General features: G+C 34.7%; 6 protein-coding genes and 1 long non-coding RNA gene across 10 annotated transcripts; 3 read left to right on the forward strand and 4 right to left on the reverse strand.

The window, feature by feature from the left end:
• Window positions 1-478: 478 nt before the first annotated feature.
• On the reverse strand, window positions 479-2,663 carry Hacd2 (3-hydroxyacyl-CoA dehydratase 2). Its single transcript, XM_070670837.1, has 5 exons — window positions 2,386-2,663; window positions 2,165-2,281; window positions 1,848-2,082; window positions 1,674-1,778; window positions 479-1,544 (listed from the first exon to the last, which is right to left on the reverse strand). The coding sequence occupies exons 1-5, from the start codon at window positions 2,467-2,469 to the stop codon at window positions 985-987; spliced, it is 1,101 nt and encodes a 366-aa protein (XP_070526938.1). The 5' UTR covers window positions 2,470-2,663; the 3' UTR covers window positions 479-984.
• A 96-nt stretch (window positions 2,664-2,759) lies between these two features.
• On the forward strand, window positions 2,760-5,826 carry LOC139110895 (metaxin-1). Of its 2 annotated transcripts, XM_070670858.1 has the most exons (6): window positions 2,760-2,998; window positions 3,385-3,635; window positions 3,950-4,115; window positions 4,182-4,568; window positions 4,930-4,990; window positions 5,279-5,826. In XM_070670858.1, exons 1-6 carry the CDS (start codon window positions 2,927-2,929, stop codon window positions 5,293-5,295), a joined length of 954 nt encoding a protein of 317 aa, XP_070526959.1. In that variant the 5' UTR covers window positions 2,760-2,926; the 3' UTR covers window positions 5,296-5,826. The 2 variants fall into 2 exon arrangements, with proteins under 2 accessions (XP_070526959.1, XP_070526963.1); XM_070670862.1 differs by lacking the exon at window positions 4,930-4,990 and having other exon boundaries at window positions 2,774-2,998.
• Window positions 4,605-8,178, reverse strand: Vps45 (vacuolar protein sorting 45). The gene is made up of 8 exons (XM_070670834.1): window positions 7,933-8,178; window positions 7,548-7,746; window positions 7,286-7,435; window positions 6,816-7,195; window positions 6,429-6,701; window positions 6,172-6,336; window positions 5,871-6,100; window positions 4,605-5,787 (listed from the first exon to the last, which is right to left on the reverse strand). The coding sequence occupies exons 1-8, from the start codon at window positions 8,023-8,025 to the stop codon at window positions 5,589-5,591; spliced, it is 1,689 nt and encodes a 562-aa protein (XP_070526935.1). The 5' UTR covers window positions 8,026-8,178; the 3' UTR covers window positions 4,605-5,588.
• Window positions 8,179-10,138: 1,960 nt separating this feature from the next.
• On the forward strand, window positions 10,139-13,007 carry LOC139111011 (glucose dehydrogenase [FAD, quinone]). The gene is made up of 5 exons (XM_070671042.1): window positions 10,139-10,725; window positions 10,853-11,208; window positions 11,365-11,736; window positions 11,974-12,341; window positions 12,443-13,007. The coding sequence occupies exons 1-5, from the start codon at window positions 10,139-10,141 to the stop codon at window positions 12,803-12,805; spliced, it is 2,046 nt and encodes a 681-aa protein (XP_070527143.1). The 3' UTR covers window positions 12,806-13,007.
• LOC139110845 (prion-like-(Q/N-rich) domain-bearing protein 25) lies at window positions 12,720-17,891 on the reverse strand. Of its 2 annotated transcripts, XM_070670839.1 has the most exons (9): window positions 16,033-17,891; window positions 15,423-15,551; window positions 14,681-14,821; window positions 14,270-14,398; window positions 13,860-14,123; window positions 13,510-13,605; window positions 13,343-13,414; window positions 13,114-13,186; window positions 12,720-12,827 (listed from the first exon to the last, which is right to left on the reverse strand). In XM_070670839.1, the coding sequence occupies exons 1-8, from the start codon at window positions 16,178-16,180 to the stop codon at window positions 13,119-13,121; spliced, it is 1,047 nt and encodes a 348-aa protein (XP_070526940.1). In that variant the 5' UTR covers window positions 16,181-17,891; the 3' UTR covers window positions 12,720-12,827; window positions 13,114-13,118. The 2 variants fall into 2 exon arrangements, with proteins under 2 accessions (XP_070526940.1, XP_070526939.1); XM_070670838.1 differs by lacking the exon at window positions 12,720-12,827 and having other exon boundaries at window positions 12,857-13,186.
• Window positions 17,892-19,074: 1,183 nt separating this feature from the next.
• LOC139110888 (prion-like-(Q/N-rich) domain-bearing protein 25) lies at window positions 19,075-21,795 on the reverse strand. 2 transcript variants are annotated; one of them, XM_070670850.1, is made up of 7 exons: window positions 21,281-21,789; window positions 20,944-21,105; window positions 20,704-20,838; window positions 20,331-20,465; window positions 19,835-20,107; window positions 19,307-19,456; window positions 19,075-19,164 (listed from the first exon to the last, which is right to left on the reverse strand). In XM_070670850.1, exons 1-7 carry the CDS (start codon window positions 21,357-21,359, stop codon window positions 19,100-19,102), a joined length of 999 nt encoding a protein of 332 aa, XP_070526951.1. In that variant the 5' UTR covers window positions 21,360-21,789; the 3' UTR covers window positions 19,075-19,099. The 2 variants fall into 2 exon arrangements, with proteins under 2 accessions (XP_070526951.1, XP_070526954.1); XM_070670853.1 differs by lacking the exon at window positions 20,944-21,105 and having other exon boundaries at window positions 21,281-21,795.
• On the forward strand, window positions 19,998-21,064 carry LOC139111021 (uncharacterized). The gene is made up of 4 exons (XR_011547132.1): window positions 19,998-20,139; window positions 20,271-20,543; window positions 20,659-20,863; window positions 20,968-21,064. It is a non-coding gene; the product is annotated as an uncharacterized lncRNA (long non-coding RNA).
• Window positions 21,796-22,385: the final 590 nt, after the last annotated feature.

The raw sequence follows: 22,385 nt of genomic DNA on the forward strand, positions 1-22,385 counted from the left end.
GCCCAACTTGGAATCGCGGCTTCCACGCGACAGATACAGAGGCTCGTCCGTGTGAAGCCAGCGTTTCGGCTGCCGTCGGATAGAAGAACTTTCTCGTTAAATTTTTAATTTTGATTCAAGAAATCGATAGCTCAATAAGACATCGAACAGAACAGAATATTAATTGTAATTTTTCTGTTTCAGATAGTACTCTAGCATTGAAGAAAGGACCGACCCGACATTCCGCAGACATCCTGAGAAGAAGAGGAGGACCAAGAAGGGTATCATGCTTCGGCGGAGCAACTTTTAGGTGAGAATTAATTCTTTTTTATAAATGAAATAATAGTAACGTAACATAATTATAAAACAAGCAAATTTTGTATTATCTATATTGTTCGTGCAATAAGAATAATAAATTACAAATCATATTTATATTATTAAATATTAAAAGCTGTTACTTTATCACAAGCTAAACGTATATCCAATAATTAACCTTCAATTATGCTTGTTCTATTTACATAATTTATTAATCTTTTTTTTCCATATACAGAATGTATTTAAGACTTGAATACCTAAAACATGTATCTAAAAAACCAAATTCTTAGTAACACCATTATGAAATATAATTGAATATTTATAATTATCGTATAATTATCAGATGAGACAACTCTATATGAATAATGCTTTTCATTCTTATATATCGGTACACAGACTAAAAATATATCTCGCACTGAATATATTACAAAATATTTAATTGTGTATTAAATAAGTCATAGAATAAAAAATTTAAATGCATTATTACAATTTAAACTCAATTTTTTACAAAAATCTAGCGATAAAAACATACAAAACGTCTATATAAAATTACAGAATTATTATAAAAACTCTATACGTTAAAACATTCTTCCTATGTGCCTTGATTTATTTTATTATATTTTTTGCATATTAATAATTACAGATAAAAAGAGGAATACGAGCCTAGAGTTTATCTATGCAAAATCAGTTTTACTTCTTTTTAATTTCAGGCTTTCGCAGCTTTTTCAAGCGTTGCTGATTCATACGGGACATTACCGTATACATTGCAGGTAAGAGCAGGAAGAGTAAATAGAGCCTTATAACAGATGGGAAGTGAAAACCGAAATTGTAACTGTTCGGTAAAGAAACGGTAAACTTTTTAGTCTCCTCGAAGTACGGAATGTTCCGCAGCATTATGATACCTTCACATATGAAGCCCAATGGATACAACGGTATCCATATCGTGTATCTCAGCCAGGTTAGAAAATGTATTTCAATGTTCAATAATTGTGTAATGTAATACGGATATCTAACTATTTCTACCGTGCTCCATACAAGAAACAGATAGAAAACGACCGGTTTAGTTTGCATACGAGATTCGGCATCGATCATACAAAATAGCACGAACCCTCTACCCCCCGTTTGTAAAAGGGACACCAGCACACTGCTCTTCGTATACCCGAACAGAGGGTGCATCACTTCCAAAAATTGTAAAAGCTGTATGAACTTGAAAGGACCACCAACTGTGTCGTACGTTTCTTTCATGGAATCTGAAATTTTGCATTAATAAATTTACGAAACTAATACATTTACGAAAATAAAGTTAATCCGCTGTGAATAAAATTTCTAAAACTTGTTTCTCACACAAAACAAAATAATGTGTGTAAATAAAACTATACCTGGCCCATCGCGCGAATATCGTATAGCCATTACAGCAAGCACGTAAATGAAGCCGACAAATTGACAGAGATTATATATGACTAGATACACTTTCATAAAATCCTCTGGAAAATCATAATACGATGTATTAAATTTTAACATTATTATAGATAACGTTTATTCGCGATGTATACCTTTTCTGTAACCAAACTCTTCCTTATGTAATTTATCGTACATATCGGGATAATCATTAAGAATGTCGCGCTTCTCATCTTCATTGTCGTCCATGTCTTCGCTCTTCCATTTGTCAAAATCGATTTTAAGCCATGAAGGTTTCTGTGGCTGACTAGTTAATCTTGGCCACCAACCATTATTTTTTTTTTTCAGGGCAAAGTGCACTTCGCGATCAATCACTTTGAAATTACTCTCCTACAATAAAAATTACACAATTTATTTTTTCAGTACATTTTGCATTGATATGAATAAATGTAAAAATATATGAACTTGTTACATTTGGATCAATAGGCAAGTGAAGATTTAAATCAAAGCTGTAATTGTTCAGTCCACCAGCTCCTTGTCCACAAGCAGTGACTTGCAACGTGGTTTCTTTCAAATTGACGTTAAGATCCTGCAAAATAAAACGTACAGTGACAATTTTTATCAGTATCACAATCATGAATTAACATTTACAGATACAGAATAACTTGTGCTAGGTATGGAATGTGTGATTACCTTTACGTCGGTCAGGTCAACTTTTAGCGAGATCTGGCCCTCCGTCTGGGCCCAATACACAAACGGCGTGAGCGTGTTAGACATTTTATCATAACAATTTTAACAATTAAGATCTTTGATTACCGTCAATTATCGCCACTTTTTCACTTCAAAAACTTTAGCAGCCTGTTCTCATTATTTCCATTTTTATTTGTCACTGCGCTTGACCCTTAAACCCATTAAAACACGATGCAAAAAAATCCTTACTCACGCTTACGATAATTATTACATCGTCTTAGAGATAATGCCGATATTGCCGATCAGCTGGACGAAAGGTGGAGGTCGGGGGGAAATAAAAGTGCAGAGAGTTCAATTGTGACGTACCGAATTCTCTCGAGAAACCGTCTTACCCCGCAATGTGCCACGCGACCCTGTATTGTTTACCGGAGAAAATTTTTAGTGAACGCAAGTGGACGGGCATTCTCGGTTCAGAGAAACTCGCTCGAGCGAGCGCGTGTAATCTCACTGGCGATGAGAGTTTTCGAAAATAGCAAACGCCGAGATGCTGCAGTTGTACGTGTGGAAGGGCGACTGGGGTCTGCCGTCAGTCGATATTGAATGTCTTCAAGTTCTGGTGCGTCGGGTCGATGAATATAGGTTAAGGCACGCTAGTCGACGGCGGTTTCTATTCCATTTTTATTATTAATTATTTTTTTTTTAATATTATTGACTCCAGCGTGTGCGAGGATTTTTCTCGCTGAGTCGATTTTTTGACTGACATATACTCGGCCTAAGAAACGAATGATTAATTGATAAAATAAAAGAATTTTTGCCAAATCACCAATAAATGAAGACGATAGTTTTAGCTGTAGAAATTATAACAGTAATACATTATCAGAATTTATATTAACTGCGTTATATTCACTGGGAAACTTTAATGTCAATACTTATTCAATAGCAATATAATGTCTTTATAACATAAAAGGTATGCATTTTCTAACACAATGTCATTGTTTGCAGGCATATGCCAAATTCAGTGAGATACCTTTAAAAGTTAATCCAGCTAGTAATCTGTTTACAACACCAAACGGTCGATTACCTTTGCTTAAAGCTGATTTGCACACTTTGGATACAGTTAAAGATATACTACCCTATTTCAGGGCTAATCATTATAATTCTGATTATACATTAAGTGATAAGCAATGTGCAGATGTCTTGGCTTATGATTCTCTGCTCAAGGAAAAGTTATATCCAGCTTTTCAGTTTATATGGTACAAGATTTGCAGAAATGTACCAGAATAATAAAATTCAATACTTATTACTTTTAAATTTATCAAGTTTAATTTAATTAGATAAATTAGTTATTACTCTGACAATAACACTATTTTTAAGTATGAATTGCATATTATTCTGGTCATGTTACATACATGTTTGTTGAGTACTCTAGTTTTACAGAAATAATTTTAATAGTTTTATTTGCAGTGCATCTTAGTAACATTGTTAAAGCTTTATGCAATGCTATTTTTTTGTAACTGTGATGTATAATAATGTAAAATGTATGATTATTACATGTTGTTATTTTTAGGTGGATAGATAAGAAAAATTTAGATGAGCTAATTAGACCATGGTACTGCAAAGCATTATCTTTTCCATTTAATTTTTATTATCCAGGAAAATTTGAACGACAAGCACAAGCTTTAATAGATAGTTTATATCCTCTAGAAGAAAATATAAATGTTATTGAAAATGAGGTATGTATAGCGAAATAATCGAAGGTATATTTAACAAAACTTAATTAAAAATTTATATAACAATAGGTATATTCAGAAGCACAAAAATGTTTAACATTGTTATCCACAAGGCTTGGAGATGAAAATTTTTTTTGTGGGGAACAGCCTAGCACAATAGACGCTGTTGTATACTCGTATTTGGCACCATTGCTTAAGGCTCCATTACCAAATCCAATCTTACAAAATCATCTAAAAGCCTGTACAAATCTAGTAAAGTATGTGTCACGCATATCACAGAGATACTTCGAGAATGACTATCAGAGTTATGAGAAGCAAAAAGCTGAAAAAAATGTTGAAAGACTAAGAAGAGATTCTGAAAGTGAATTTCCTAACAAAAGAAGAAACCAAATTTTCGCCGCAATTGTCGCTATAGTGGCGATGGCAGGCTATGCGTTATCTACTGGTATTGTAGAGGTAAATTTTATTTATATATATATATATATATATATGTGTGTGTGTGTGTGTGTGTGTGTGTGTGTGTGTGTGTGTGTGTGTGTGTGTGTGTGTGTGTGTGTGTGTGTGTGTGTGTGTGTGTGTGTGTGTGTGTGTATAAAAGCATAAATTTAATAAGAATTCTTGCAACATATAATTTATATTGGATATTAATTGGTTTATCTGGTTTCTTATATTTGCTTTGAAAAAATTCTTAACGAAAACTATTTTTTTTTTAATTAATATTTTTGTTATAAAAAGTACTATTTTCTGCAAATACATTTTTCAAAAGACAAAATTGACACAATAGTGGAATTAAAGCTACAAGTAGCTTTATTTGTAGGTCCTAATATATTTATTAAGAAGCAGAAAATTTATTAAAATACCTAGGAAGAATAGAAAACGTGAGTACTAGTGTTGTATATTGAAAATATATTTTTATATGAAAATTAACCAATTAATATCAATTTTTATATTAAAAAATTTAATATTTCTTAATAACATGTTTAATATTTCTTAATAACATGTTTAATATCTTTTATTTAATTTTAAATATATTTATTTCAATAAATCTTTAATTTAAAATTTTATTATAAAAATATATATAATGTAAAAAATTCAAATAAAATTTAACTAAATAAAATTATTACGCTTATTGCAATATTAAAAAAAATAATGTATGTTTATTAAAGGTACCAATAAAGGATGACGAGATCTCCAATGTGCCGCTAGAATATGTGCTGAATGATGAGGATGATGAATAGCAGTTAGCAAGAAGAAAATTATGTTTTTACGACAAAATTATAGAATATAAAATTGTTAAATGCAGAATGTTTTGTTTCATGCACTATTTCGCAATGATTTACATTAAAAAATCTTTACGTGGAATAGTTCTATATTCGTGACATAGGAAAGAAAGAGGGGGATATTACATAAATGTATAAATAGCAAAATATATAACGAAGTAAATAAATATTTTGGCATAATGTTATATTAACATTATTAATGTTTTCCGATTTTATATCGCATTAAAATACCGCTGGTGGCATGGTGCACTTCTTCGGCAAAACTTTTAAAATTATGGATAGTAGTACCACCTAGAATAATTTTCATTCCTGGATTTTGCTTATTTAAATTATACACAGCCAAACTTTCTTCGTAAGTTGTACCTCCAATCATGAATATTATTACATCTTGAGGTCTATAAAAGTGGGACAATAAAGTGTATAATTTAATAATATTTAATACACATGTATGTGTGATCGATCATTTAATGTAATTTACCTTCGCGACATTACCATGTTGCCGAGATATGGAAATATTTGTGTGCTTAATTTTCCTCTTATCAAATCTTCTAACGTTTCATTTATTAAAGGACAATGTTGCGTATATATATTGTCTACTCCACTCAGTCCTTTGAATAACTTTTTGGTTATTTTAGCAACTGCTTCTCGGTCAAATAAATTACTTTGTCTTGCATTAACACCGCTATATTCTAATATATTATATACAAGCTGGAAATATTAGATCTTTATATATTATATACGTGAATGTTTCTTATAAAAATTATTAATTATATAGATACCTTAATATATTTATCTGAAACGTTTCTCTTTTTAAGTAATTCTACTAAACCGTTTATATCATTGTTCGTGTATTTTTCATAATGCAGTGCGTAAAGCATTACGAGTCGTACCGTGTCCACATCTCGTACTTTTGGATTACTAATAAGTGCTTTAATTTTTTGCAGCTATAAACACAAATGGAAAAAAATTAATATTACAAAGAGATGCAAGATATACTTTTTTAAAATTATTTTGTAAAAATAAATGAAGCAATTACCTGCGAGGAATGATCGGTTTGGCAACTCAGTTCTTGTTCTAATTCTGATACTTCTAACAAATTATGTTTTTCCACAAGAGACGATAGCTCTCCGACCACTGTAACATGTTTTGATACAGTACCTGAGAGTTTCTTGAAAAGTGGATACGTTTCTACAAAGTGTTTCATGTCGGCTATACTCTCAACTTTCTGGTGCTTCTTTGCCTTCTTTTGAAATTCTTCCATCAATTCTTTTATTGTCTGTCCTATTTCCCCAAAGTTTAGATACAAGTTCTGTTCAAGAATATATATTTTTAAAATTTTTCATAAAAAATGTAGCTTATAAAATTATTAAAACATGTAAATGATATCAAGAATTTTAATTTAATAAAATAAAAATTTTCTTACATTTGCATAAAAGTCATCATGTTCTGCACTCAGAACAACTTCTTTTAGTTCTTTTGAGATGCCTTTCACATGGGATAAGTTCACTCTATTATTATTAATCGTTAATAATTCGTGTACCATTGCTTGATACGTCCATTGATTAAGCAGTGGTGTGACAGGGTCATCTCTTCTATCAACTATCAGAAGAAGAGGATTAGATTCCTGGCGAAATTCGAAGGAATTCGACTCTTTACTGAGCACCTCTCTTATTTTTTCTGCTAATCTTTTTGCCATGTCTGAACTATTTTGGTACCTAATGTATGGGCATTTCTTTAGCGATAATAAAACTGAAGTTATTCCTTGAACAGTTCTGTGCAAGTGTACTGGATCCCATGTTAGTCCTTAAGCCGCAATATATAAATAAAATCAGAATAAAAAATGAACAATTTTTCACAGATCTATTCAATAACATGTTTTAAAAATTCAACTACCTTCAGAACAAGCATTTATTCCAAGTGAAAACAAGTGTGGATTAATGGCTAAATAATCTGCATAGTATTCATGCACTTCTCTGACTACCTCTCGCTCGTCACTTTCTGCCAGAAGTTTTATATCTGCCTTGGCAATAATATTACTGAAATCTAGGAATAAATAAAAATTATTACAACTGTTACTTTTCATCTCCAGCTTTTACAACACATTCATAAATTTTTCAACATTTAATATTCATTTTTTTAATGCATAGCTACTTACAAATATAATACACTCCATATTTAGGATATCTGAGCTCTTTACAAAGCAAATCAATGTTTTCTTTGGTTGGTCTCACAAACACTATACATGTCAAATGTTTCAGGGTGTCATTATGCACAGCTGTGTCTATCCTCTCAAACAGGTACACCTCTTTCATTAGTATCTCAGACTGGCTGTAGAGTAAGCTCACTATACTTGTCTAGAATATAAAAAAAAAAAAATAATAATGACATTTTAAAATCTGATCATAGTTTTTTACAGCCACTTTATTATGTTTCAGAGCAAAGTGAAATGATACATGATCGAAGAAGAAGAGAAATGAGAAGGTAAGAGAATTTTATAAATTGCAAGAAGGCAAATGACGTGATTTATGTATTATTCCTACCGTTTGTTTATCCATCAGCAGAACTTTCATGCCAGGGCCACTGTCTTCTGTCATTCTCGTTATATAGAACTTCAACGCGGTGACGACGTTCATCCTGACGCTGGACTGTCGTCCGGACTTATAATTGTTGTACCAAACGCACGCCTATCACGCTAAATACATGTTTTATCAAGCTGAATGCGATTACTTTGCAAGATGCATTTATGTCTCACACGTACGAACACACGCGCGCGCGCATATGACTGCTTGACACGTCGGACCATGAAAGAATAAAACAATAGAAAGGAATGTAACCTTACAACCCTTCACCGTCAGCAGTTGTACGAATGAAGCAACGCGATTAGTTGAATCCTGGCGACATAAGGCTTCAACCTATTGCGTCGTTTAATTTGACAATAATTTTCTAGAAGAAATAATGGCCTTATAATCAAATTATTTGGTAATGACTAAACAAATGTTAAATAATGTATTCATTTTTAATCATATTTGGCTTATAACTTTCTCTTTTTTATAAATATTTGTTGCATTTAAATTAAATATTCTTTGCTTTTAACAATCTATAGATTACTATAGTAATAAATCAACGAAATAATATTATCAAAAAAAATAATAATAAAATAAACTTAATCTGGGTTTTGTTGAGGTAGAAATTATATTTAAAACAATTCAAAGTATAAATTACTTTTATTTAATTATTACATTCTTTTATTTATTTTTAGTTATTACATATTCTTTGTATACGGTACCGGTATGACCACAAATTTGAATAGAAATCTATTCAAATTATTAACAAAGATAGAAATTATTTTATTATGTAATATCAATCGTGCGTTACATAAAGTTGCAATTCCCAATCTTCTAAGACGTAAAAATAGATGTTCCATATACAGCGTGTATTACGAAATTGTTTATGTAGGTCACAAGCGAGACTGGTTTCTTTAAGAACTTTCGGTGTTTTTGCTTCGTTCAATCAGACGCTACACATTGAATAATCACAATGATTTAACTGTATAAATGTCGCCATTAGAATTGATTTTTCGGCTAAACGTTGGAAATTTTATTTTATTTTTTTACTCATTAAAATACTTTTATATTAATTTCAAAATTAATTTGATAGACATATTCGTTAAAAAAATGCTAGAAGATGAAGACAAAATAAGTTACTTCATTAAATTATTATATTATACAAAAAAAAATTGGTAGTATTAATTATTGTTGCAATATAAATTGTTAACAGTTTCAACGTTTTGATATTTAAACTTTATGTCAATCTTATACCAATATATAAATTACAATAATCCACAATGGAAAGAAAAAATGTTAACGAGAATTGCACAAGATGTTTGGACACCGCATCGTAATTTTGACGGCACACATAATGTTTCTACAAGAATATCAAAAGTGGTCGTCCTTGCCATTTTTTCTCTCACCCAATTTTAATGCTACAGATGATCGTCGATTTAATTCGATTTCAGTATTTGAGCGACTGTCGTGGTACAAACACGATTTTATACTTTTAATCGATTTTCCATCACTATTATAATTTTTCTATTAAAATGTTAATTCGTGCTTTCGGAACAGTTGTACAAAGTAAAGCTATTACATTTACACGTGTATCAACACTGCCAGTTAAATCAGAAAAGGCAAGCATGCATTGTGTACAATAAAAAATACATTCATAACGAGTGATAAAAATGTAAAAAATTTAAAATATTTGCGTAAACAATTTTATATAAAAAATAAATCTCCGACCATATTATGATTATTTGAGAGCTTTCGAAAATTGCGCCTCAAAGTGAATGGAATGATAATTGAGTTAAATAACTGATGATAAATACGTATTAATGATTTCGAACCATTATGAGAATTTGCGATGCGAATGAACATTGTGTTGTGACAGACTGTGGCAATTATATTGGAAAGACTTCGTTACGATTTATAGAAAGTTAATCAAATAAATTAAATTATACCAATTTAAAAATAATTAATCAAAAAAGCTCATCAATTACATTTAAACTGAGAATAGAGATTTTTTAAATTACAATTCTAATTCGATTCGTCAAGTTAATAATGTCAACGTCTTAGCTTTTTACAGAAAATTCATTATCGTATCAATAAAATGCAAATAATGCATTAGAGACACTGTGATAAATAAATAAAAAAAATTAGACAAAAATTTCTTAGCTGCGATAAAATTAGATCCACGATGTTCAAGTTTTGCTTGATAGTTTTGTTCCTGGGATGTGCCGGGGGGATTTTGCCGCCGACAATTCTCGAAACGGTATTCCACTTCTTCGCGGGACTTTCATCGCCAAACGATCTGATGCCAGACGAAGATGCTGTACCCAGGTGGCATTATCTCTCCTTTGATTTCCTCGTGATCGGTGCCGGCTCGGCAGGATCGGTGCTCGCGAATCGTCTGACCGAAAATCCCGATTGGAACGTCCTGCTACTCGAGCAAGGCAGAGATGAAATCTTCCTCACGGATATCCCCTTTTTGGCGCCGATTCTCCACATCACGGACTACGTTCACGTGTACAAAAGCGAGTCGCGACCACAGGACGTACACGGTCGCGGTGGATACTGCCTCTCGATGATTGACGGTCGTTGTAAAGTTGTGACCGGTAAGGCAATTGGTGGCACCTCGGTGGTAAACTTTATGATCTACTCCAGAGGCACGCGTGCCGATTACGATGGCTGGGAAGCGTTCGGCAATCCTGGTTGGAGCTACAAGAATGTGCTACCGTATTTTATCAAGTCCGAGAAGTGTAGATTGATTGACAAAAACGTAAGGTACTTACGTGGTGAAATCGTGTGTTACTGACGTTATCTTAGATTTTTTTTATATAATTAAAAAAAATTTCTATCTTATACAACGCTTTTTCTCATCCTGCGTTTTATGCGTTTCTTTTCTCGTTAGATATCACGGATACAATGGATATCTTGATGTTACGACTCCTCCTTACGCTACTCCTCTAAGAGAACGTTTTCTAGAGGCTGGCCAAGAGCTTGGTTACAATCTGATAGATTACAACAGTGATAGGTTCATTGGTTTCTCGACAGCGCAAGTAAATCTGCGAAAGGGCCAGCGAGTCAGCGCTAACAAAGCTTTTCTTACCCCAATTCGCGATAGAGTTAATTTTCATTTATCCAAGCTGTCGACAGTGACGAAAATTGTCATTGACCCTGAAACAAGAAAAGCTGTTGGAGTTAATTTTGTAAAGAATCATAAAACGTACTTCGCTACAGCTACTAAAGAAATTATACTTTGTGCAGGTAAGTGGATAAATATAACTATAAAATAAAGCAAACATGAAATTTTACATAAAACGTAATTAATTATAATCTGATTATTTACTAAAGTATTTAAAAAATATACTTTTGGAGATAAATTTTACCTTTTTATTAAATATAATATTTCTTATTACGCAGGTACTTTTGGTTCACCACAGCTGTTGATGCTCTCTGGAATAGGTCCGAGAGATCATTTAAATTCGTTAGGCATTAACGTAATCGAGGATCTTCCAGTAGGATTTAATTTGCAGGATCATGTGAGCATGTCGGCTTTAACATTTCTAGTCAACGAGAGCGTAACTATTGTCGAACCACGTTTAGGTTCAAATCCGGCTGAATTTTTGAAATACCTAACAAAAGGCACAGGTCCTTTAACGATACCTGGAGGTGCCGAAGCCTTGGCTCTTGTTAATACCAAGGCTAATAAGTATATAACAAAAGCGCAAAAAGAAAAATTAAAGTTCAAATACAATCAAAGTGTAAATACGCACAAGAACAATAAGCAATACGGTGAGTATTATATTATCATCACCTAAAACTCGCAAAAAAAATTATATTTCTTTTTTTTTAATCATAACCGATTATTATTAAAAAAAAAATTAATTTAAATATTTATAACAATAATATGGAAGCTCGGATCGTATTTTATATATTTATTGCAATGTTACTAACGTGTCTTTTATTTTTTTATTAATTTTTAAACTCAATTTGCTCTAACAAAAACCATTATAAATTATTTTTTTACAGTTATTCCCAACATTACTTCCATTACTGTGAATTCTAATATGTTCAAACCGTATCCTTACGCTGACCCGAGCAAGACATTAGATGACGAGTATCCCGACATCGAATTAGTGTTAGGCGCGAGTTCATTAGCTGGTGACACTTCCGGCAGCTATCGCGGTCTCCTGGGATTAACAGAAGAGTTTTACGAGGAGGTTTTCAGTGATTATAAGGGCCTCGACAGCTTCATGATCGTACCTGTGCTTCTGCGACCTAAGAGTCGCGGTAGACTTACCCTAAAAAGTAGCGATCCACATGACTCACCAGTCATAAATATCAATTACTACGATCACGAGGATGACCTGAATACAATGGTGCAAGCTATAAAGATCGTAAGAACAGTCCTCGCGTATTAATATGGATGTTTTATATATATATATATTTTTTTTTTTTTTTAATAATCTTACTTACTTTTTTCTTCTATTTTTCGCAGGCTATCGAGGTAGCTTCCACGAAGGCGTTTAAACGTTTCAATGCCACGCTACTTCCGGTACCGTTTCCGGGATGCAAGCATGTTATTTTCAAGAGCGACGCATACTGGGCCTGCATCGCCCGTCACGTATCTACGACTCTAGGTCACTTCGCTGGCACATGCAAGATGAGCACACGGAAGAATTCCGGGGTAGTGGACCACAGGTTGCGGATACACGGGATCGATGGTCTCAGGGTTGTGGATGCCAGTGTGATGCCGACCATAATCGCCGGTCATACAAACGCACCGGCGTACATGATCGCTGAGAAGGCCAGTGATATGATTAAGGAAGACTGGAAGAGTTCCTTTTCGCGAAACGCATGAAAAGGGACAGTCTATTATGTCTCTGGAGCATAATAAATAAAAATAAAAAGAATAGTGTTATTAATAATTCAGTACATTTGTTGCTTTCCAAGGAAAAAGCTCTCTTTGGCTGCTTATAACTGTTAGTTGAAATAGCAAATTTACATAAAGCGCGTTTCAGTTTAAATAATAATTTAAATAAATAAAACAATACAGGTCTAAATTGCATAAAATAACTTATTCAGCCTAATCTAATTAACTTTTTTTTAATATTCTAAAATAGTGTAGACTGATAAATTTTTATTTTGCTGATTTAAATTGTTATTCACCATTTTTAGCGCAGAAGATATTCCACAATAACGACAACAAGAAGTATTCTATACACTTGCCATACATTTGCACCTGTAAAAATAAAATATTAAAAATTAATAAATAAATTTAGTTATACGTGTATTAATAAAATAAATAATCAAAAAGATTCTTGATTATTACACACTTAATGTATTTATATATATTCTATAATTTAAATATTTTTATTATATTATAAATATTTTTTACTGTTATCACTGAATTGTATACAATCCTGCAGTTCGTCCATCAACGTATAGCCTTCAGTACAGGTGCAAAAACCTGCGAAAAAATATAAAATAGTATTTTATTTGCGTTAACAAATTTTTTTATGCATTTAATCATTCGTTTAATATATTTAGCAAATGATTCTATACCATTAACACAGTCGACTTTTGATTTCCAGGTCGAATTGGAGTCTTTCAACGTCATAGTAATACAGTGATGATGAGTTTCACAACGACCACCCAAGTCTAAAACATAAAATTTTGTCGCTCCGATAATGGACGATCAAAATGCTTAAATTAAACATGTAAAAATCTATATTTTTATTTAATTTTCTGATATAACATTTTGCTTAATTTAAATTTATTTAATTAATTTATTTAATTGTAATGAAAAAATATCATCGCAATGTTGTTTCAAAGGTATAAAGATATTCAACGCAAGCGAACGTTTTGCAGTAAATATGAAATATCAGCAGGAATGTAAGTATTCAAGTACTTGCCTACATCGACGAAGCATCGATGGCCACGTTTGTGGGAACCGGTGATGCATTCGCATGTTTTGTTCGTGCCGCATTTGCTATGCTTGAGAAACAGTTGGCACTGGGATTGCTGTTCGCACTCGTCGCCAATCCAAGAAGCGGCTTTCAAACATCGCTGATCTTCCTTGGCCAGCACATAATCAACTTTACAGTCACATTTGTTGTGCACACACTTTGAATTTTCCACGATGCATTCGTCATCGCTGTTGCAATGTTCGCCTAACTCTGGAAAGTGTTTAAATTTAAGTTAATTAACATTAAATAAAATAAAATAAAATAAAATAAAATAATATAAAATAAAATAAGTTAAAATTAAATCAAATCAAATCAAATTGTAAATAACAAATTATGTCGAGTTTTATAATACTTACTGGCGCTCGGCAGGCAACCGGTGTTATCAGCATTCGCGTGACGACGCAAACCGCAAGTGCAAAAACCGTACTCGCAGAAAGTATTTTTGATATAACAATTGCGATTCGAGCGGCAACGTTTTCCCAAACCTAAAAGCAGAGTAATCCTCGTTTTTCCATCGCGTTTGATTTTCACGCAAGCAACGGTAAACGTAATTTATGTGCAAAATGGAAAAAAAAAACGTTAACGGTAGGAGAGCTAGCCGTGGTATTTTATTACGTTACGAGTCACGTCTGTTCACCAAATTGAATAGACCGCTCGTCGCGTCGTCTCTAACTATTACGCTAACTCGGGTTATTTATTTTTCTCATAAATATACACAATGGAGGGTCCGGCTGGGATACTTCCCAGGGAATAGCTGCAATGCTCACCGACGGACTCGTAACACCTCCCGTCCGTGAAGTGGGAATCGTGGGCGCATTGGCAAGTGCCCTCTCGACATTCCGATTGTGGTGTAAACGTAAACTCACACTGGATGTCCTCCTCGCAAGGATCGCCGATGAGAGTGGCCACTGTTGAAATAAAATGTTCCTTATACCTCTTAAATTTTTTTTTTTTTTTTCTATATTTTGTCATCCCGTTCGCGAATAAATCTCGCCCCGAGCGCCACGAATAACCTCGCTTACCTCACAAAGTGCAAATGTCTTACAATGCACGCTTTTAATTTCGATTGCTTAACTTTTAGTGAACGTCGTCAAGACAAGACACCGAGCACGTTCTTGGAGCTTATGTTCGGAAAGTATCTTTATTCAATGATCGTGCCGAAAGAGACGGATCTACGCCACTCTGACTCATTCATAGAAATTATTCGCGACCTCTGCTGGCTCAACAAGCACGACGACACGCTTCAGGTGAGGCGGGATCGTGAGAAAGGAGCGGATGGCGAATAGGGATGAACGGCTATCTTCGCGGGATCTCATTTCTGAGGTCGACGACATCGTTCCCGACTGCTCGAATAATTAGATCGAGATCTAGAGCAGCCCTCTCCGCTCCTATTCTTTTCTCTAAAAATTCTACTTTACTTCTGACTGCGAGGTAATAAAACGTTAACGTGTAATCGATCACGTTATCGCGCCCGAGCAATGTGAACGTGAAAGAAAAGTGTGACAATACCTCTCAAACATTTGTAGTTGTTATTATTCCTAAATTCAATGTAATTGTCTTTGCAGGAACAGATCTGCTGGTTTCGGCAAAATGCATTCGGAATACAGTCGACGTCGTATTTACACTGGGAGAATGTTTCTGAAATAAGAGAAAAAGAAAAGGATATTTATCTTATTTAGAAAATAATTACTTATAAGGTAAAATCTAGATACATATCGTTTGTGCCCTTAGGCACGGTTTCGTGAAACGCGAAAATCTAATTGGTCGACTAACTTTCAACAATTTTTGTGGCTACCTCGTGACAGAAAGAAAAGAAAAAAAAAAGCAAAAAGAAAGGGGAAATTAAGCGTAAAATTGTATTCACGTTTAATTAAAAAAAAGTAAAGAGAGACGTCAGCGGATACGTGACGTAATCGGCTTTATTCGCTGGTCAATTAACCGTGACGCAACTAGCACGGTCGGATAATCGATTAGGTACGATCCGTAAAGGATGAACGATCGAAGAAGCCTTGCGTTTTACGAGCTTCCGACATGCGAGACGTAACCGCCTCGTCCTTATTGATTAATGAAAGCCGAATTGCGCCACGATATCACCGACATCGTTTCGTCTTGTGCTTACGGTTGCTGCGATTAGCGTTAACGCGGTCGCCGCATCGCGGGGGCAGGTAGTCCTCGTTGCCGGTGACGTAGGTGATTGTCGCGCAGACGGTAACGGGTACGAGGACGAGCAGCCCCGTGAAACCGTATACCGTCCACGTTCCGGTCATCCTCGCGACGGCGGATTAACGCCGCATACGGGACGTTTCATCATCGCCGCCGCCACTGACTTGTTGTCATTTTCAGATGCCGCGCGGGAGAGACGGGGAATCGCCCGGCCGATTGTCTTGATCGCTCGAAGGCCGCCACGTCACGATTCCCGACAGCCTCGACTCCCCTGTTCAGCTCACGACGATGATCGCATGATCCCCTCGTCCGTTCAATTGTTGGGCGATCGTAGGCAGGGAGACCCGGATACACCCTCGGGTGGACATCATCAAGGCGTACCCTGATCACCTATATCCGTCGCCTCTTCCTCACTTATCCCAGGCGTGGCATCGATCACCGTCGGTCCTTGATAAATCAATCTGGAACGTCACTCTTCGGATTCACGTAAGTTCATTAGACACGTCTCACGCGATGAAAGATCGTGAGATTTTGACTTTGTTCTCTCTGATGTAGTCGGATTGATTCTCGACTTTTTAACGATTAATTAATCTATCTTTTGTTTAAGGAATTAATTGAAATGTCGATTGACTGTCTTCATCGATGGAGTTAAAAATGGGTACCGTAGCAGAGAGTTAACTAATTTCCAACGTAAGAGATCTTTTTTTCGCTGTAATTTGCAGACAGACTCTCGCGGTAGATAATAATCGCGTGCGAGCAAGTTTGTCGCTATAGCATTATTTTGTTTTGTCGATTTTGTGAATACGATGCATTACAGTGTAAATGTGTACATATCGCATATTCATTGACGGTAATCGCTGAGAATGGTTTCGCGCGCGTCGAATTGTCAACGAGTAACAGGTGTTAAATCGTCCTAACGCATCCCGGTCCCGTTCGATTTTAATTAAAATCACAACGTCTAATGTCTAACACGCGCAAATGCTCGACGTGTTTTTCAAGAAACGTCATCCTTCCGTTCGTCGACGGGAGCACTAGCCGCGGAAAGAATTACGCGCGAGTGCAACCAAGCGGGCCCTTTGATTTTCTTGGAACACGATACGCTTTACTTCGCAAACTCAGCGTTGCTTCTCTTCTGCGTTAATAGTTCGATAGTTAATAGTTCGATTTATATTTCACCGGATTATGCAAATGCTTCGCGAAAACTTCCGCCTTTGCGCTTCCTACAAGCGTGGACACTCCGAGCGTTTACCAGCGGCTTTTCAATGCCGCAGGTCTGTCGACACGAAACCGTGGGCGAAGTTGTCCGCTTGGACTTTCAATGACGGTCCCGGGAACGCGCTCGAAGGTCGATCGCGGCGAACAACAAAACGAGTTTAGCGCCCTACGTTTCTATAGTTTCGGTTTACGTTGCGCAACGCGGTGCTACATCGCACAACAGCAGAAGCCATTGTTGTGCCCAAGAGTACCGTATTACGAGCGAAAACCATTCGAACGATAAATGCACGTGATTTCTGTGATTTCTTGCTCGAACGTGATTGATGCGACATGGTCCATTTATAGACAATAATTTAAAAAATAATAATAATTAAAAAAAGAAATAAAAATAAATAATTTAAATGAGGAATTTGAATGAAAAGAGATTGAATAATTAGATCGAATTAAATTGGTCTTCGATTCGATAATTACTCCTAGATCGTATTGACGACGTTAGTGACATAGTTAAAACGGCAGTTAATTTAATGGTCTAATCTTATTTACGCAATATCTAACATTTCGTACAATTACGAGCTTTGTTGAAGACTCACGTATGTTGTAATCTCATTTCCAAAACACATTGTTGAATCGAATAACAGGCGGCCGTAGGGAACAGACCCTCTTTGTTCTTTAATTATGAGCGGCTCTACTCGACATTCACCTAACTGTGAGAATCAGGAGCGTAGATCCGGTCTCCACGACTCCGCGATCTCCGCGATTCCTCGTGGAGGAGAGGAAAAGATTACTGGGTCATAAAAATACTGTCCTTAAAACAGTCGTGCCTGCGATTTTGTCTTTTTTTTCAAATTGAAACACGACAGTTCAATTAGTCAGTAGAAAGTCGGTTTATCATTTACAACAATTATTTTATAGAGAGCTCTGATCAATTAATCTCCGATCAAAATTTGACAAGTAAAAAATTAATTTTGCGTCTTGCTTAATTATTCGGCATGTTAAAATTATGGTATTGACTTTAACTTTTATTTAAAATATTGAGCAACACTTAATTTATAGGCTTACAAAGTTTATATAATTAATATTAAGTCACGAGTGGACTAAACTAATGTTTTTTTGTATCTACTTAATTTTATCAGTACGCACTATTTCTCGATATATTTTTGAAACTATTTCATAACTTGATAATCAGTTTGATTTTTACATCCATGTTATAATTTTATATTTCAAGCATTTGTTGTATTAATTACTATTTTAAAGCCATTGTATTTTTAACTCACATCTCTTTCACAATATCGCACCTGTTTTTTTTTATTAACGTAATATTTTTACAGTGTTCCTTGATATTTGTCTCCAAGATTGCGATGTTCCCGGATGACACTTTACAACTCACGCCGACAAAACGGATGCTCACGCTAGCTGTGCGCGTTGGCGACTGCACTCCAAGCGGTCCAAGTCAAGTCCATGACTCCATACAGCTAAAGCAAGGCAAAACGCTATTGACAGACCAACGTTTCGCAGCTCCCTCGCTGAAGGCTTCTTCGACTGACGCTCTCTCCATTCTTCGAGGGATTCGCCCTTATCGACAGTCTAGGTGAGAAACTTTTTTACAACAAAACTAATAATAATGGCTTACTACTTTATCGCAAATATAGATTTAAACATTCATATTTGTTGATTCGTAATGTACTTTAAATATAGTGTACTTAAAGTATAGTGATATTTATTTAAATAATCTAATTGAAACAATAAAAGGTTTTATTAATTAAATTTAATAAATAATCGAGTATTCTTCTTGAAAGAATTATATTGTTTTACGAGAAGCAATACATTGCTACCATAAGAGAGACTAATGACAAGGACGAGAAAAGCTTCAAACCTGCAAACATAAATTACAATAAGCTAGAATTTGCTTAATAAGTACGAGTAAAATTAAAATTATACTTTGCAAATAGGTAACTATCAATTTTCTAATTTTATATTTTTATAAATGCGTATCATATACATTGCTTCTTGCTAACCATCATTTACACATTTATGCTCAATCAAGGTGTAATTGTTTGCACACGTGCATTTATTAGAGTTGCACATTACGGATTTGATCGGCGGATCACTCTTGTAATCTTCGATCTGGTAACATTCATAATTATTTGCGCACTCGTCGCCAACTTCTACAAAATGTTAAAAACAATTTATTTAATTTTTTATAGACTACAGAGAAGATTTGTGGAATTAAATTTGAAATGTGGGATTAAATTTTAATTAAAAATCTCACGCGACGACTCTACGAGCAAGCTGTTAGTTGAAGATTCATGTATATACACCGAAGATCAGATATGGCGTTTTCTGCGGTGACAGCGACTAGCATACGTAACCCTAGGCGGCAGAGGCAAGGGATGAGAGAACGATGGGAAATCAATCTTCGGCAATCCGGCCGGCGCGGTACATACATGCGGCACATGTGAAACTCTACGCACACGACTCTAAAATCACGTTCGCTAGCTGCCGTCGGCGCATCAAACGCTATATCTACTTTCCAGCGTACATACCTCTGTTGGGAAAACATCTCGTCAACTCGTATTCGTAATGAAAATTTTCTTCGCATTGGCACATTTTGTCAACGCAAGCTGAAAATTCGAACGTTGTGGTGCATTGTATCGATTCCGTGCATTCGTCCTGGATTTTTTTGGCGACAGCCAAACACTTCGCACCGTTAGTGCTCAATACCGTTTCAGCTGCACAACCGCATATCATATTTTCCGTGCAGATACTATTTTCAATGTGCGAGCATTCCTGACTTTTTGTGCACGGCTCATTATATTCTGCAAATGTATTTGTACGCTTGTAATTCACAGTAAGTATTTACAAAGCCAGGAAAAACAGTAGAGAGAATAATAATAGAAAACAAAGTTTTTTTTTAAGGTTATAAATAGGAAAACAATATTATTATTTATAAAATTTTATATCGTTTTTCTGTCATTTTAGAGTTTGCCTGAAACTGCAAAAAAAATTTCTGTGAGAAACAGACATTATTATAACACTTACTCGCCATTTTCCAGCATGAGTTATCTGTGTGATGATAACCAGATTCACAAATGCATCTATTGTTACTGCAAGTAGAATTCGTCACAAGTATTGCACATTGATTATGATCTATGCAAGGATCCTCAAAGTTGATTTCTGTTCAAAAAATCGTGTCAGTATAATGATTAATTATTACAACTATTGGAAAAAATAATATGTTTAATACTTAAGAAGGTAAGACTAATAAAAAAATTAAATAATTTAATAATAAGTTAAAAAATCTTGAATTACGTTTGAGCTAAAAAAAAATGCTAAGTCTAATATTGCCTTTTTTTTTTTTACTAAGCAGAGTTTGTAAAAAGAAAAATTATTATAAAAAATTCTCTGAATTTACTTTCAACGCAATGATGATTGTTGCTCGACGGCACGTAGTTTTTCATACAATTGCACTGCCAGTTAGTAGTGTTACATATTCCGCCTGTAAAGTTACAGTCTTTCTGGTGTTTGCATACTCGAAAAACTAGCGGACCTAGACAAAAAAATTATAGATACAGGTATTTTATTTAGAAAATTTAACAAACAAAACAAGACTCCAGTTAATACACTCGAGTTGCGTTTCGCTTGCAATTATCACCTGAAATTTTTGTTTCATGCAAAGATGCATTGATGCTAGAGCATATTTCAATGCCAGATTCTACCCTCGGACACATGCAAATTCCTTCTGTGCAAAAAGCATCGCTTTTAAGTGCCGGTAAGCTTCTACAATCTGACGTGTTTAAGCACGGAATAGGCGGATCTGCAATTAAATCGATTGTTTTAAAAAAATGCAAGCATTTTATTTTTTCCAGGGAGAGAGAGAGAGAGAGAGACAGATTTAAATCTCTGTTTATAAATAATTATTTTGATGGATGCAAAACCTGCGAGATGATGAAGTTAATAAGGCAGATCGATGGCATTGGTTACACACTTACCGATTTTATATCCGTTTGCAAGGCCAATCGCCGTAATTATGCCCAAGATTACACAGATCTTCACACCGGTAAGACTCATCTCTTCTGCTTTTGAAAAGGATCTTTTACAATTTGCTTATTTTTCACAGCGTGCTCTTGACTTGCAAGTGGGCAGTGCACGAGCACGATTGTTCAGAAAATTGATACGCGATCGGCACCGCGCGTGCGGCAAATGTGAGTTCGAACTGTTCGAAGAGCCGTAGAATCCACATGCGAATTTGCTAAGCACATGCTCCTTTACGTCTCCTTCACTGCCTTACACCCTATGACTACTCGCTTGTAAATACATTTCTGTGCTTGTCCGTCTCCGTGGCGGTCTTCTCTTCTCCCACTACGACGGCATTATTTTCCTCTCCGGCTTCGCTCTGAACAGATCGAACAGATCGGATCAGCATTTATGCTATATGAATGTTAATAACGTCACGAAACACGCATTAGTTTCACAGAACTCATTAAACAACTGTTGCTTCAATTTTTCTACCGTTGCAATAACCGATTGTACCTCATTTTCGTTAATTTTTCTCAATTAATTTTTCTTCGTATAACACGAAAACCAGTTGAAACTAGATTTATAAGCCTCTCACGCTTGACGACTTCGGTTAATGAAGGAAGAACGGGAGGGGGAATATTGCTGCGATTTGCAGAAAAAACTACTTTGCAACTAATTGTAAAGTTTGTGAGTAATCTAAATAGGTATACACTTTTAAATCAAACTAAGATTAATCAGCTAAGATAGTTTTGAAATAATTTAATGCGAAATATGATTTTTATATAGTCGGAAAGCAACTTTTTTTTTTATTTTACACAGTCATTGTTAATTAAAGGTAATACAATTACGAATAATTATTGCATTTGCTGATGCATTTTTACCGGTGCTTAAAAAATATTTAAAAATATCAAGTTGAGCAAATCCACAACGTATTTGTGCAAGTATTTGTTGTATTTAATTTTTGCGTAATTTCCAGTGAAATTAAATATTGATTTCACATAGTAACAGGAATAATAATTTGATGAGACTGAATTAGCAGAATAATTGCGATTACGACACGAATCGCCGTTGAATGAA

This window comes from Cardiocondyla obscurior, linkage group LG02, assembly GCF_019399895.1.
Source record: "Cardiocondyla obscurior isolate alpha-2009 linkage group LG02, Cobs3.1, whole genome shotgun sequence".
NCBI lineage: Eukaryota > Metazoa > Arthropoda > Insecta > Hymenoptera > Formicidae > Cardiocondyla > Cardiocondyla obscurior.